At 40.7% G+C, this 16,444-nt stretch overlaps 1 protein-coding gene across 3 annotated transcripts in view; it reads left to right on the top strand.

Annotated features, from left to right (window-relative positions):
* The window catches only part of SUPT3H (SPT3 homolog, SAGA and STAGA complex component), a 496,743-nt gene that overhangs the window by 228,169 nt on the left and 252,130 nt on the right, over positions 1-16,444 (top strand). For all 3 annotated transcript variants that reach the window (XM_040427286.1, XM_040427284.1, XM_040427285.1), the window contains exon 3: positions 10,021-10,105. In XM_040427286.1, the coding sequence (XP_040283220.1) occupies positions 10,021-10,105 (85 nt within the window). The remainder of the gene's footprint in view (positions 1-10,020; positions 10,106-16,444) is intronic.

The following is a 16,444-nucleotide window of genomic DNA, read 5'->3' as shown; positions in this document are numbered from 1 at the left end:
TAAGCATCCTAGCAGAACTAACTGAAGCCAGAACAAAACTAAAAAATCTATTGAATGTCACCTCAGCAAAGTTGATACTTCGTTCCCGATTTAAGGCCTATGCACATGGGGATAGAGGAAACAGACTGATGTCGGCAATTGCCAAGAAGCAGTTCTCTGACTCCTTTGTTTCCTCTATTAAAGACTCCAAGGGCAAAATACATAAGTCCACTCCAGATGTTGCTAAAGCATTTTGTGCCTTCTACGAGGCCTTATATAATTTGCCGCCCCCTAATGGGACTACACCAGGAGATTTATCCGAGGCCACTGATAAATTCTTGCAGTCTCTAGATCTTCCCTCTGTATCCCCATTAAAAACTTCCCTCCTGACTAAGCCTATTTCAGATTCGGAGGTGCGCAAGGTCCTTATGTCTATCCCATCGGGCAAAAGCCCCGGACCGGATGGATTTTCCATTGCATACTATAAATCCTTCCAGGATGTGTTAATCCCACGTTTCAGGAACTTGTGCAACTACCTTCTGACAGGGGGGTCTCTTGCTCCTCATTCCTTATTGGCGCACATCACTGTCCTCCATAAGGAAAACAAAGATCCAACATGCTGCAGTAACTATAGGCCAATATCTTTACTCAATAATGATGTGAAGTGGTGGGCGAAGATTCTGGCTACCAGGCTTCAGGATGTCCTCCCTGACATTGTACATGAGGAACAAGTAGGCTTTGTCCATGGCAGACAGGGGTCGGAGAATACGGTGCGACTTCTACATCTTGTGAATCGGGCCAAGAGATCCTCCAAACCTTTAGTCCTGGTGAGCACGGATGCGGAAAAAGCCTTCGACAGGGTCAGCTGGCTCTTTATGTCGCGGACCCTGTCGAAGTTTGGCCTCCCGGACCAATTTATTAGTGCTGTTAACACCCTTTATTCGGCCCCCTCTGCCATGGTCAAAGTCAATGGAGCATTGTCCCCACCATTTCGCATCACAAACGGGACAAGACAAGGGTGCCCCCTCTCCCCGGCACTGTTTGTACTGGTCATAGAGACCCTTTTGTGTAAAATTAGGTCAGATCCAGCTATCAAAGGCCTTCAGATTGGCTCGCAAACCCATGTTACTGCAGCATTCGCGGATGACCTTTTAGTCATGACCTCCAACCCTATAGAGGCCTTGCCCAAGTTGTTGAATACTTTTGAGGATTTTGGATTTGTATCCAATTTTAAAATAAATTATGGGAAATCCATGGCACTTAATATTTCATGTCCCCAGTCTGTAGTCAATAGTCTAAAACAAGCCACCCCATTTACCTGGGCCTCCAGAGACATTACATTTTTAGGAACACGGGTTTCGGCCAATATTCAAGACCTAGCCTCCCTTAACTATGCTCCACTCCTGCAGGAGGTTCGCACTCACCTACAGAATCTGAAACTCCCTTTTGTTTCGTGGATAGGGAGGAAAAACTATCTGAAAACTTTCATTCTCCCCAAATTTCTTTATTTGCTGCAAGCCATTCCCATATGGCTGCCAAACTCATACTTCTCAGAAGTCCGCCGAGTGTTCACGCGCTTCCTCTGGAATGGTAAGTCTCCACGCATTGCCTACTCTGTCCTTACAAGGGACAAGAAGTTTGGAGGCTTTGGGATGCCTGATGTAAAGTCATATTACACTGCTGTTCAGTTATGTAGATGTATATCTGCCCTGACCCACAAATCTAATTCTCTTTGCTCACGGCTCGAATCTGCACTACTCACCAGCCAAGATCAGCTCACTCTATGGGGTGTTAGGCCCTTTTCAGCCAACCACTACGCCTCTTCCCCGGTTTGGAAAGGAATGCTAGTAGAATGGTCTAAAATGGTCAAATCCCAGCAGTTTAACTTTCCTAACCCCTGTATGCCTCTTAAATTGTTACAGAGCCATATTCATCCTTCTGTGTCAAACCCCTCCGGGATTTGGTCAAGGCTCGCTGGTTTGTCCCTGCGGGATGTCCTTCTCCCAGATGGTAGTTTGCAATGGGATTTAATAATGGATCGCCCCGAAATCAAGTCAGCTCCTTTTTTCCACTTAGCAGACTTTAAGAGAGATACTAACTTATGCGTAGTGAACTTTGCTAGTAATAGCTCCCCTTCCTGGCTTGAAAAGAAAGTCTTGGCCCCTAGGCCTCCTCTTAGGCCATTATCCCAGATGTATAAGGAATTGCTTTCCTCTTTACCTCCAGAGCTCGGTTATGTGACCTCATGGGAGCGAGAGCTTTCCATGATCCTGACGGAACCAGAGAGGGCCTTTGTTTTAGCCCACTCTCATGGCTTCAGTCGCTGTGTAAGAATTCAGGAGAATTCTTTTAAGCTACTAAGTAGATGGTACAAAACTCCTGAAGTCTTGCACAAACTTAATCCTGAGGTACCTGAGGTGTGCTGGAGATGTGGCATAGAAACCGGTTCATTATCACATATCTGGTGGTTCTGCCATAAGATTCAACCGTTTTGGAAATTGATAGAATCAATGATTAATAGCGTTTGCAAAACTAAAGTCCTATTAGATGCCAAACTTATCCTACTGTGGTGCCCTAATAGCACGATAACCCCTGCTAAGAATAATCTCCCTACAATGCTGATCACAGCTGCGAGATTACTGGTTCCCCTTTTGTGGAAAACTGATTCCCCACCAAATCTAGATATGTGGACGGACAAGGTAGATCATGTCTACCGCTTTGAGGAACTGACGCATTGGGAAACAAACTCTCGCCATTGTTTCCTAAAGCTATGGTCCCCATGGAAATCACACAGGAATTTCACATGATAGAGCAGGATCCCCTCACCTCTCTGCCCCCTCCCCCACCTAACCCATTATCTCCCCCTCCTCCCCCTTTTCTCCTCCTTTTGTTGTTTGTTTTATGATGATGATGATGATGATAATCGCTAGTATTGTCTACATATGACTTGTATGCTGGATAATCACTGTAACTTTTAATGTTATGATACTGATGTCTTGTGTAGGCATGTGGCCTTGCTTTCTTACCTCAATAAAAAGAAATATGGTTAAGAATATAACTACTATAATACTGCTCCTATGTACAGGAATGTACCTACTATAATACTGCTCCTATGTACAGGAATGTACCTACTATAATACTGCTCCTATGTACAAGAACATAACTACTATAATACTGCTCCTTTGTACAAGAATATAACTACTATAATACTGCCTCCTATGTACAAGAATATAACTACTATAATACTGCTCCTATGTACAACAATATAACTACTATAAAACTGCTCCTATCTACAAGAATATAACTATTATAATACTGCTCCTATGTACAGGAATGTACCTACTATAATACTGCTCCTATGTACAGGAATGTACCTACTATAATACTGCTCCTATGTACAAGAATATAACTACTATAATACTGCTCCTATGTACAAGAATATAACTACTATAATACTGTCTCCTATTTACAAGAATATAAATACTATAATACTGCCTCCTATGTACAAGAATATAACTACTATAATACTGCTCCTATGTACAAGAATATAACTACTATAATACTGCCTCCTATGTACAATAATATAACTACTATGATACTGTTCCTATGTACAATAATATAACTACTATAATACTGCTCCTATGTACAAGAATATAACTACTGTAATACTGCCTCCTATGTACAAGAATATAACTACTATAATACTGCTCCTATATACAAGAATATTACTACTATAATACTGCTCCTACGTACAATAATATAACTACTATAATACTGCCTCTTATGTACAAGAAAATAACTACTATATTACTGCTCCTATGTACAAGAATGTAACTACTATAATAATGCTCCTATGTACAAGAATATAACTAGTATAATACTGCCCCTATGTACAATAATATAAGTACTATAATACTGCCTTTTATGTACAAGAATATATCTACTATAACAATGCTTCTATGTACAGAATATAACTACTATAATACTGCTCCTATTTATAAGAATATAAGTACTATAATACTGCTCCTATGTACAAGAATATGACTACTATAATACTGCCCCTATGTACAATAATATAACTACTATAATACTGCTCCTATGTATAAGAAAATATCTACTATAATACTGCTCCTATCTACAAAAATATAACTACTATAATTCTGCCTCCTATGTACCAGAATATTACTACTATAAATATAACTACTATAATACTGCCCTCCTATTTACAAGAATATAACTACTATGATACTGCTCCTATGTACAAGAATATAACTACTATATTTCTGCCTTCTATGTACAAGAATTTAACTACTATAATACTGCCTTAGGCTACTTTCACACTAGCGTTCGGAGCGGATCCGTCTAATGTTTCATCAGACGGATCCGCTCCGATAATGCAGACGTTCGCATCCGTTCAGAACGGATCCGTCTGCATTAAAACTTAGAAAATTTTCTAAGTGTGAAAGTAGCCTGAGCGGATCCGTTCAGACTTTACATTGAAAGTCAATGGGGAACGGATCCGCTTGAAGATTGAGCCACATTGTGTCATCTTCAAGCGGATCCGTCCCCATTGACTTACATTGTAAGTGTGGACGGATCCGCTCGCCTCCGCACGGCCAGGCGGACACCCGAACGCTGCAAGCAGCGTTCAGCTGTCCGCCTGGCCGTGCGGAAGGCGAGCGGAGCGGAGGCTGAACGCCCGCCAGACTGATGCAGTCTGAGCGGATCCGCATCCATTCAGACTGCATCAGGGCTGGACGGAAGCGTTCTGCTCCGCTCGTGAGCCCTTCAAACGGAGCTCACGAGCGGACAGCAGAACGCTAGTGTGAAAGTAGCCTTATATGTACAACAATATTACTACTATAATACTGCTCCTGTGTGCAAGAATATAACTATTATAATACTGCCTCCTATGTACAAGAATATAACTACTATAATACTGCCTCCTATGTACAAGAATATAACCACTATAATACTGCTCCTATGTACAAGAATATAACTACTATAATACTGCCTCCTATGTACAAGAATATAACTACTATAATACTGCCTCCTATGTACAAGAATATAACTACTATAATACTGCCTCCTATGTACAAGGAGCAGTATTATAGTAGTTATATTCCTGTACAAGAATATAACTACTATAATACTGCTCCTATGTACAAGAATATAACTACTATAATACTGCCTCCTATGTACAAGAATATAACTACTATAATACTGCCTCCTATGTACAAGAATATAACTACTACAATACTGCTCCTATGTACAAGAATATAACTACTACAATACTGCTCCTATGTACAAAAATATAACTACTATAATACTGCTCCTATGTACAAGAATATAACTACTATAATACTGTCTCCTATTTACAAGAATATAACTACAATAATACTGCTCCTGTGTGCAAGAATATAACTACTATAATACTGCTCCTATGTACAAGAATATAACTACTATAATACTGCCTCCTATGTACAAGAATATAACCACTATAATACTGCTTCCTATGTACAAGAATATAACTACTATAATACTGCTCCTATGTACAAGAATATAACTACTATAATACTGCTCTATGTACAAGAATATAACTACTATAATACTGCTCCTATGTACAAGAATATAACTACTATAATACTGCTCCTATGTACAAGAATATAACTACTATAATACTGCCTCCTATGTACAAGAATATAACTACTATAATACTGCCTCCTATGTACAAGAATATAACTACTATAATACTGCTTCTGTGTACAAGAATATAACCACTATAATACTGCTTCCTATGTACAAGAATATAACTACTATAATACTGCTCCTATGTACAAGAATATAACTACTATAATACTGCTCCTATGTACAAGAATATAACTACTATAATACTGCTCCTATGTACAAGAATATAACTACTATAATACTGCCTCCTATGTACAAGAATATAACTACTATAATACTGCTCCTATGTACAAGAATATAACTACTATAATACTGCCTCCTATGTACAAGAATATAACTACTATAATACTGCCTCCTATGTACAAGAATATAACTACTATAATACTGCTCCTATGTACAAGAATATAGCTACTATAATACTGCCTTCTATGTACAAGAATATAACTACTATAATACTGCCTCCTATGTACAAGAATATAACTACTATAATACTGCTCCTATGTACAAGAATATAACTACTATAATACTGTTTCTATGTACAAGAATATAACTACTATAATACCACCTCCTATATACAAGAATATAACTACTATAATACTGCTCCTATGTACAAGAATATAACTACTATAATACTGCCTCCTATGTACAAGAATATAACTACTATAATACTCCTCCTATGTACAAGAATATAGCTACTATAATAGTTCCTCTTTTGTATTAGAATATAGCTGTTATAGTATTACTTCTTTATACAAGAAAATACAGATTATGAAATGCTGTTGCTTTAGTACCTTCAGGTGTTTACATCAGAAACTTTTGTAAGCTTAGATGTCTAAGAGCTTCATGTGAAAAAAAACAATTCTGAGAAAGTTACTTTATATCTTTTTGTTTTATGCAGAAACCACAAATAAAGCAGTAGAATAAAATGATAATTTTGGGTGTGAATAGGGGACTGCTTTATAGGGGCAGTGTCAACAATTATGAGTCAGACCTTGCCTTGTGAGAAACAAGAGGAAGTGCTTGCGGCCTGGTCTTTTTTTTCTTCTTTTTCTTCTTTTTTTTTTTCTGCTTAAAACCACCGTGCTGATGTCTACAAGTGTTCAAAGCGTGAGAAGGAGTTGGCAGCTGGAGTGTGGGAGAGATAAGTGTGATATGTAGTTCACATGACATGTCTTCACTGCTGTTTTAGATAAGAGGTCAGCACCGCCAAGTACTCAACATTTTGCTGAAGAATTGCTACTTGTTGGGGACCTCATAATGTGCACAAGCTTCATGGATTTATAAAAAAAAAGGTTTAGCCTCATTTTCTCTAAGGAGTAATAGATACATTTTTGTATGTGTAGTAAAATTCAGATTTTCTTAGAATATAAAAACTTTCCAGTTGGAAACTGAAAGATAATCTAGAACTTTTGCAAGAGCAGAGCAGAGAGCACCTTGGTAATTTCTCTATACATACGTGTAAATTTTTATTACTGCTTGTCTGATCATCCAGAATGTTTAATAAACTATCATGTATCACATCCTATGAATGCAGTTTACAAGAGGATATCAATTTGAAGATTTACACTTAGCCTTAAAGGGGGTTGTCCCAGTTCCTGTATTGATGACCTAGTTTTAGGATAGGTCATCAATATTAGATCTGGGAGGTCCGACTCCAGGCACCCCCATGATCAGCTATTTAAAGAATAAGCAGCACTCCTTCCTATTGAAGTGAACGGGACAGAGGCGCTGCAATTAAACCTGCTCGCCACTGCAATGTAAACAGTGAAGTTAAAGGAGAGCTGTGGCTGGCCCTTGCCGATCTGATACAGGAAAAGGGACAACCCCTTTAAGGTGTACCTGAGGTTTCAAAAAAAAAGGTTTCATAATGGCTGTGCTTATTTGTACAATCATAATCATGATGGATTAGTTACGTTTTGGCTTTCTTTATTTTATTTTTTATTTTTAGCCATATTATTCTCTGCTTTAGCTGCACAGCTAGATGCATTTCACTCAGAAGCAGGTGGTGTATCCCTTCTATGGAAGTCTGCCAGTACTGTGTGCAGTGCTCCAATTTCCCTTTCTTCCAACTGTTTGTTTTCAGCTATGAAGCTCACAGAACAGATAAGGAGGGATAACTTACACATACAGATGCACAGGAGGCTCCTGTGAGATTCAGAAGCTGTATAGAAGCAGTTTTATCAGGCTTCCAATCTCAGCTATCAGTGACACGCCACCACTTCCTGTGAGCCGTCTTCCGAGTCGCTGTTACCAGTGACTTATCTTGCCTGACAACAGGCTGCGGAGTGCAATTTAGATGGAACTGAAACCCCTAGTGACTATGACCTTATGGCTTTTTTCATGTGGATGTAGGCAGATATTTTTTTTTATAAAGTGGTTTAGAAATTTGCTAGTTACATTATTCTCTATTAAATGTAATGAAATATGGTGAAAAATACAGTGACACTTTAAACCAGCTTTGACCTTTCAAGGCATGGACTCACCGAGACCACTAAATATGTCCTTGTAACGTAAAGTGAATTTAAAAGATTTGAAAATGAATAAGCTTACGCAGGCTACGTGAATAAATATATTTACTAAGTGATTAAATATACAATAACACAAAGAAATTACATACAGAATAATAAAAAGTAAATAAACATCACTCGCCTAAATGGGGTGCAGACTCCGTCTACCCCGTTATAACACATGGCCAACACCCCAGGGTGTACAAGAAGATAGGGCAATCATTCTCACATCCTACCTGGAGGGCCTGGTGGAGTCTCCTTAGACAAGGTGGGTCTTAGAGTATAAACTTGTTAGCCTCTCCTCCAGTGTGTATCACGCATGTCTCTGAGATCACTCAGGAATGTGGTCTTGGCACAGTGGGGAATGGGTACTATCTCTAACCCACTTCATTACAAGGGAAACCTAAACTATTACACAGTAATAAACAGAATTAAAGGGGAGAACCAATCAGTCACTTAAAAATACCCTTACAATACACTGCACCCCTGGTTCTTCCACTTTAATTCTTTTTCAACACTCAATATCAGAACCTATTCTTCATATATAGCCTAATCATTTGACAGAAATCTATTTCGGGACCATTGGATCTCTAAAAAAAAATTAAAAAATGTGTTGGATTAACCAAGAACTGTCTCACTGAGGTCTTCTTCACTTCTGATCTTCTTGGATAACAAAGTCTCCGGTACAAAGTCAATTGTCCATTTCTTGATGTTCTGTGCACCTGCATGACCCGTTATGTGTTTTTTATAGTCTATGACCCCTCCTTATTTATGTGAAGGGGGTTTTGCAGGTGTAATGACAGTGCAGATCTTAGAGCCTCTTATCAGTGGGTGATAGACAGTCCATTACCTTGTCTGTGGGAGGAGCTTTGACACAAGGACCTCCTCCTCTCACTGGTCTGCAGATCGTTGCATCAGCCCTGCTGGTTGATCAGGTGGGTCACAGAGTATCAACCTGTTAGCCGCTCCTTTAATGTGCATCACGCATGTCTCTGAGATTACTCAGGAATGTGGTCTTATCAGCACAATGGGGGATGGGTACCATCTCTAACCCACTTCATTACAAGGGAAACTTATAAACTATTACATAGAGTATTAAACAGAATTAAAGGGGAGAACCAATCAGTCACTTAAAAATACCCTTACGATACAGTCCTGTTGGGTCTCATGTTCCTCAAAACCATTCCTGAAGCAATTTTGCTATGAGCTACAGTGCAGCAGAGAGAAACTAAAGATCAACAATTCCAGGTTATGTGCACTCATTCAGTTTATGTGTTACGTAAAACGACCATTTATGAAATGGGTTTCCCGGATTTCAGGAGGAGACATGCAATCTGCCTGCAATAAGGAATTGATCGTTACTTACCTCTGATTCTCCAGGCAGAATACAAGATGATTTGACTTTCCAGTTGCCATTTCCTAGGCTATGTTCATGCTTCTCCTGGTTTCTGCTAAGAACGACGTATGGTTTGATCCTTAGATCCATAGTATGTTGGATACTGCAGGCTCCTAATGGAGCCTGTTGACTTGAGGTCTATTGGGTAACATTGTGAAGAAGTAAAGGAGCATGCATTTGTTTAAAATGGGGAAATGATCTGACACTGGCTATCTCCTGTGCAAACAAAGGACCGGTTATCTTAAATTACAAGTTCATCCTTTTTTTTATTCATCTGGAGAGGGTGAAGATACCTCCATGTATATCAGCTAGTCAGCAGGTCCCATCACCAACGCACTTCTGGCCTTTTTCTGATGTAATTTGGACTTTCAAGCCTTTGCTTATTTGTGTATGTGCTGTACCCCTTCCTCTGTGTTGTTAATTTCCATGTGTTTTCTGCTTTACATTTAGGTTTTCACTTGGAGATGCGCGGCGCCCCCTGCAGGAGACTGCTGTGCTGGTGGAAGACATTGTTCATACTCAGCTTATCAATTTGGTAAATATTTTCCTGTTATTTTGCATTGAGGTTTACTAGATAAAGATCCATGAAATACACTCCTCAACTTTGAAATTGCAACAGCAAGATGGAAAAGTCGTGGAATTATGGAAATCATAGTATCGATAGACATGTTAAAGGAACCTGTCAGCGGCAAAAGCCATCCCAAACCGCCAGCAGTGAGAAAATCATTATTAGAAACTCACTGCCGGCTACTTGAAGGTGCTGCTGGCGGTGTGGGATGGCTTTTGCCGCTGACAGGTTCCCTTTAATAATATGCAAATGATGAAAAAATGGAAACGAAAATATTCAAAACATATTGATTTCTTCGGTATCGAGTATGAGCACCGTACACAGGAATACACACACTTACATGCCTTGGCATGCTATCTCTGAGGTTATTAATGGTTGTCTGAGGAGTGTTCCATCACACTGAGTGCACTTGGGCATAAAAATCATCAAGATCTACTGCAGGAAGCTCCCTGTGTGATTGCCGACCAATGACGTCCCAGATATGCTCAATAGGAGACAAGTCCGGAGATGCTAAAGGCCATGGTAGCACGTTTAGGTCATGCTAGCTGCTCCCAGTAGCATGAGCAACTTGCGTCCTAGGCTCATGGAACAATTTGGAGTAATGGCTGTGCCACTGATTACACAACCAAATCATTGTAATGCTGAGCTGTTAGTGTACCTGAAATGAAGACTAGATATGTCTGGATACCGTACATTATGCCACACCACACCATAATCCTGGGAGCAGAACTGGTGTGACGTTCTATTGTGAAGGCCTCTTCTGGTGTTGCCTGCGTGGTCCCTTGACCAGTCTCCAGCTATCATTGCATCTAAGAAAAAACGTGGGATTCATCGCTGAAGAAGATAGACCTCCCTTGCTATGTAAAGAAGAGGACCGGCACTCGCAAATGGAATTTTCACTGCTGTGGTTTATTCAGTCACTCTTAAGACATAGTGACGCGTTTCAGCACATAGAAAGTGCTTTCATCAGACCATACAACACACTACTATCATTGTGTCTTATATACATTCAAAAGGAAAGGGACTGACGTCATGAGATGTAAGGCTCCTCCCACATGGAGGCCGATACAGGTTCAGTTGTGTGCATACCATAGACCATGGGAATCAATGTAAAGCGGTGGAAAAATTCAAGTCCGCTGAAAATCAAACATAATCAAAGTATAAGCATTATGCATATTATGCAAACATGATCAAGCATTAGATAAAGCCAGAAATATTGTAATCCCTATTGAGGCCTCTTGGTTCCACCGTTTGAAGTCGGTGGATCCAGTACGCCTCTCTCTTTAGGAGCATTTTGTTCCTATCGCCACCCGCGGCGGGGTAATGGTAACATTTTCGATCACTTGAAATCGCAGTTGGGATATTGCATGTCTTTTCTCATGAAAATGGTGCGGTAAAGGAAGCAGTAAATTCTCGGTGCGAATAGTGGACTTGTGTTTGCTTAATCTGTCTTTGATGCGCATAGAGGTTTCACCCACATAGAGCAAACCACAGGGACATTTGAGGATGTATATGACATGTTTGCTGTCACATGTGAACATGCCCTTAATTGGATCTGTTCACCGGAATGGGGATGTGTAAGATAGGCGCCTTTAATGACACTGGAGCAGTTATTTACAGTTCAGGCATGGGAATGTGCCCTGACGTGGAGTGGTCAGTGTGGTTTGTCGCAGACTGGGTTTAATGGTGCCTATGTCGGCTCGAATAATTTTATCCCGGATATTATCTGATCTTTTGAAACACATCATGGCGGAGTCTGGAATGCCTCTATCTGGGGGTATGACCTCGGAGACTATGTGCCAGTGTTTATTAATAATGCCTCTGATCTTCTGGACACAGAAGATCAGAGGCATTATTAATAAACACTGGCACATAGTCTCGAGGTCATACCCCCAGATAGAGGCATTCCAGACTCCGCCCATGATGTGTTTTCAAAAGATCAGATAATATCCGGGATAAAATTATTCGAGCCGACATAGGCACCATTAAACCCGTCTGCGACAAACCACACTGACCACTCCACGTCAGGGCACATTCCCATGCCTGAACTGTAATAACTGGCTCCAGTGTCATTAAAGGCGCCTATCTACACATCCCCATTCCGGTGAACAGATCCCAATTAAGGGCATGTTCACATGTGACAGCAAACATGTCATATACATCCTCAAATGTCCCTGTGGTTTGCTCTATGTGGGTGAAACCTCTATGCGCATCAAAGACAGATTAAGCAAACACAAGTCCACTATTCGCACCGAGAATTTACTGCTTCCTTTACCGCACCATTTTCATGAGAAAAGACATGCAATATCCCAACTGCGATTTCAAGTGATCGAAAATGTACCATTACCCCGCCGCGGTGGCGATAGGAACAAAATGCTCCTAAAGAGAGAGGCGTACTGGATCCACCGACTTCAAACGGTGGAACCAAGAGGCCTCAATAGGGATTACAATATTTCTGGCTTTATCTATGCTTGATCATGTTTGCATAATATGCATAATGCTTATACTTTGATTTATGTTTGATTTCAGCGGACTTGAATTTTTCCACCGCTTTACATTGATTCCCATGGTCTATGGTATGCACACAACTGAACCTGTATCGGCCTCCATTTGGGAGAGCCTTACATCTCATGACGTCAGTCCCTTTACCTTTTGAATGTATATAAGACACAATGATAGTAGTGTGTTGTATGGTCTGATGAAAGCACTTTCTATGTGCTGAAACGCGTCACTATGTCTTTAAGAGTGACTGAATAAACCACAGCAGTGAAAATTCCATTTGCGAGTGCGGTCCTCTTCTTTACATTGTTTGCTGGGACGCCCGACCTTTTGACACGTGCACCGCAGCCATTACAAGGCAGTGCCGACCCTTATCTTCAATAGACCTCCCTTGCTGTCTTGCTATGCTACTTGATAGCCTTTGAAAGCGGTGGCCTTAGGTCAATGAAACACCTATAGCTTGGTGTCTGGCTTGTAACCCAATGTTGGGCAAATGCCTTCTCATGGTTTGTGTAGACACTGTTTGCTACCCTAGGCTTGGGATGTGACTCCCAATTTCACTTGTAGTACAGAGTGGATCACTACATGCCATTCTTCTGATCTGAAGATCCGTCTGTGCAGAGTTTTGCCTCTGTACACTTCTTGCAATCATTCAAGTTCAATGTCGTTCTCCCAGCCACGGGGACAAACAGCATTGAATAGTGCTGAAATCTCGACCTAGGCCTAGGCGATCTGCCTGAGGATAAACCAAGGTCTCTCAGTTCAAGGATTCTGTCCCTCTCAGTTTGAGACAAGTGGCAGTAACTGGCACATCGACGAACAGGAGGCATCGCATAATCATCCCACATGACTTGATCCAATTTCTTTTAGGTATCACGTGGCTAAAAAACTTTGCTTTCAATCCGGCTTTTATGCCCCTTCCACAAGCCACAGATTGAAGGTAGGAGCTTGAAATTTGTATTTTTTGCGACACATGCTACTTTCTTGATTTGCATAACTTTTCTGCTTGTTCTTCTTGGTGTTGCAAGTTTATTGTTGAGGAGTGTATATTATACTCAAATATATCAGGACTTTAATTGATTGTTAGACGTCTGGACATTGATCGTGGGATCGGAACGACATTTTTTGTTTCTTATGAATCAAATGAGATGCAATAACCCATGGGGGGTGGGGGGGGGGGGGTGTCATCTGTATTAAAAATCTAGGTCTGATAAAAAGTTAATCTTGACAGACATAGGATTTTTTTTTCAATACTGGTGATACAAACTCTCTACAGCTCTCTTCCTGACCTGGTCGTAAACATGCACACTTGGCCTGAAATACATTTTTATTACATTAGAGAGAGTAAGGCTACTTTCACACTAGCGTTTTGGATTTCCGTTTGTGAGATCCGTTCAGGGCTCTCGCAAGCGAGCCAAAACGGATCAGTTTTGCCCTAATGCATTCTGAATAGAAAAGGATCCGCTCAGAATGCATCAGTTTGTCTCCGTTCCGTCTCCATTCCGCTTTGGAGCGGACAACAAAACGCTGCTTGCAGCGTTTTGCTGTCTGCTTGACGAAACTGAGCCAAACGGATCCGTCCTGCCACACAATGCAAGTCAACGGGGACGGATCCGTTTTCTCTGACACAATCTGGCACAATAGAAAACGGATCCGTCCTCCATTGACTTTCAATGGAGTTCATGACGGATCCGTCTTGGCTATGTTACAGATAATACAAACGGATCCGTTCATGACGGATGCATGCGGTTGTATTATTGTAACAGATCAGTTTTTGCAGATCCATGACGGATCCGCCCAACACGTGAGTGTGAAAGTAGCCTTAGCCTGTTGGATCAGTATTAACGCTAGCACACGTGTGCCGCTGGAAGTCTGCTCTGGCCCCATTCACTATGATGTGGAAGGGTCGGAGATGCGACCGCAGCACGGCAAACATGCCGAGAGGCGGCCGGACAAAAACTGCAGCACAGCCTGCCAGACAATCCTAACGCTAATGTGAAAGAAGCATAAGGCAAACCACTACCAATTGCTTAACTCTTCGGCAGCGCAAGGTAACAACCATGTTCAGTTGTGGCATGCCTGATCCTCATTCTCCCTGTCATGAAGGGTCAGTTGAGATGTGTATAGCAGCTTAACTACTCAACACCAAGCCCTACATTGCTAAAAAGTTTGTACACTGGGTGGATTCTGTAGTATACAGTACATTTCTGCAACTGCTTCAGAACCTCTTTAAGCCGTTTGCTATAAGCGCCTTACATGTACGGCGCTGGCTGCTCTGGCTTAAATCCCAGTTACATAGTACTACGGCGCGCTGATCGGCGGGTGCAGGAGCTCAGCCCGCCCGATCAGCTGCAGGGGTCCGGCAGTGACTGATAGCTGGAGTCCTGCTTTATGCCGGCCCTATAAAAATATCACATGATCCACCTTGTCAGATGAACGCCGTTAAAAAATAAAATAAATAAAATAAAAAGGTGTAAAAAAAAAAAGGCATTTTCTGGACACGTTGCCTCACAAAAAGTGTAATACCAAGCGATCAAAAGGTCTTATGTACCCCAAAATAGTACAAATCAAACCATCATCTCATCCCACAAAAAAAAGCCCCTACGCCCAAAAAAAAATAAAAAAAATATGGCTCTCAGAAAATGGCTTTCCCTGTGTAAAACTTAAAAGAAATGTAATAAACACATTGGGTATTATCGTGTCCGTAACAACCTGCTCTATAAAAATAACACATGAGATGGCCCCTCAGGTGAATGCTGTAAAAAAAATTTTTTTTTAAAACTATGCCAAAACATCCATTTTTTTTGTCACCTTGCCTCACGAAAAGTGTAATACCAAGCGATCAAAAAGTCTCATGTACCCCAAAATTGTACCAATAAAAAAAAACGTCGCCTCATCCCCCAAAAAATGAGCCCCCACATAAGCCAATCACCTAAAAAATGAAAACCAATGGCACCCATAAACCAATCCATCAAAATCTGCGCTGGAAAAGCCATAAGGCGCTCCTTCCGTTCTGAGTCCTGCCATGTGCCCCTACGGCAGTTTACCACCACATATAGGGTGTTGATGTATTCAGGAGAAAATGGGTAACAAATTATGGGCTGCTTTTTCTCCTGTTACCCTTGTGAAAACGAAAAATTTGGGGCTCAAGCAACATTTTATTGGAAGAAATGAAACTTTTCATTTTCACAGTCAAGTGTTTCCAAATTCTGTAAAACACTTAGGGGGGTCAAAGTGCTCAGTACCCCCCTTAATATATTCTTTAAGGGGTATAGTTTCCCAACTAGGGTCCCTTTTTGAGGGTTTCCACGTTTCCACTGTAGGGGTACATCAGGGTTTCTTCAAATACAAAATCCATTCCAGCAAAATCTGCCTCCAAAATCCATATGGTGCTGCTTTGCTTCTGACCACTGACACATACCCATAGATCAGTTTACCACCACATATGGGGTATTTCTGTAAACTGCAGAATCAGAGTAATGCATATTGAGGTTTACTTTGCTGTCAACCCTTGCTGTTTTGCAAGAAAAAATTGACTAACGAAAAATCTACCAAAAAAGTTTAATTTTGAAATTTCACCTCCATTTTCCTTTAATTCTTGTGGAACACCTCAAGAGTTAACAAAGTTTGTAACATCAGTTTTGAATAATTTGAGAGGTGTAGTTTCTAATATGGGGTCATTAATAGCTGGTTTCCATTACGTAAGCCCCTTAAAAATCACTTTATAACTGAATTGGTGCTTAAAAAAAAATAGTTTTGGAAATTTTGGTGAAAATTTGAAAAATTGCTTCTAAAATTTGAAGCCTT

The sequence above is a fragment of the Bufo bufo genome, chromosome 4, assembly GCF_905171765.1.
Source record: "Bufo bufo chromosome 4, aBufBuf1.1, whole genome shotgun sequence".
NCBI classification, from domain to species: domain Eukaryota; kingdom Metazoa; phylum Chordata; class Amphibia; order Anura; family Bufonidae; genus Bufo; species Bufo bufo.
The sequence above is the reverse complement of the archived record's forward strand: the minus strand, read 5'-3'. Positions and strand labels throughout refer to the sequence as shown.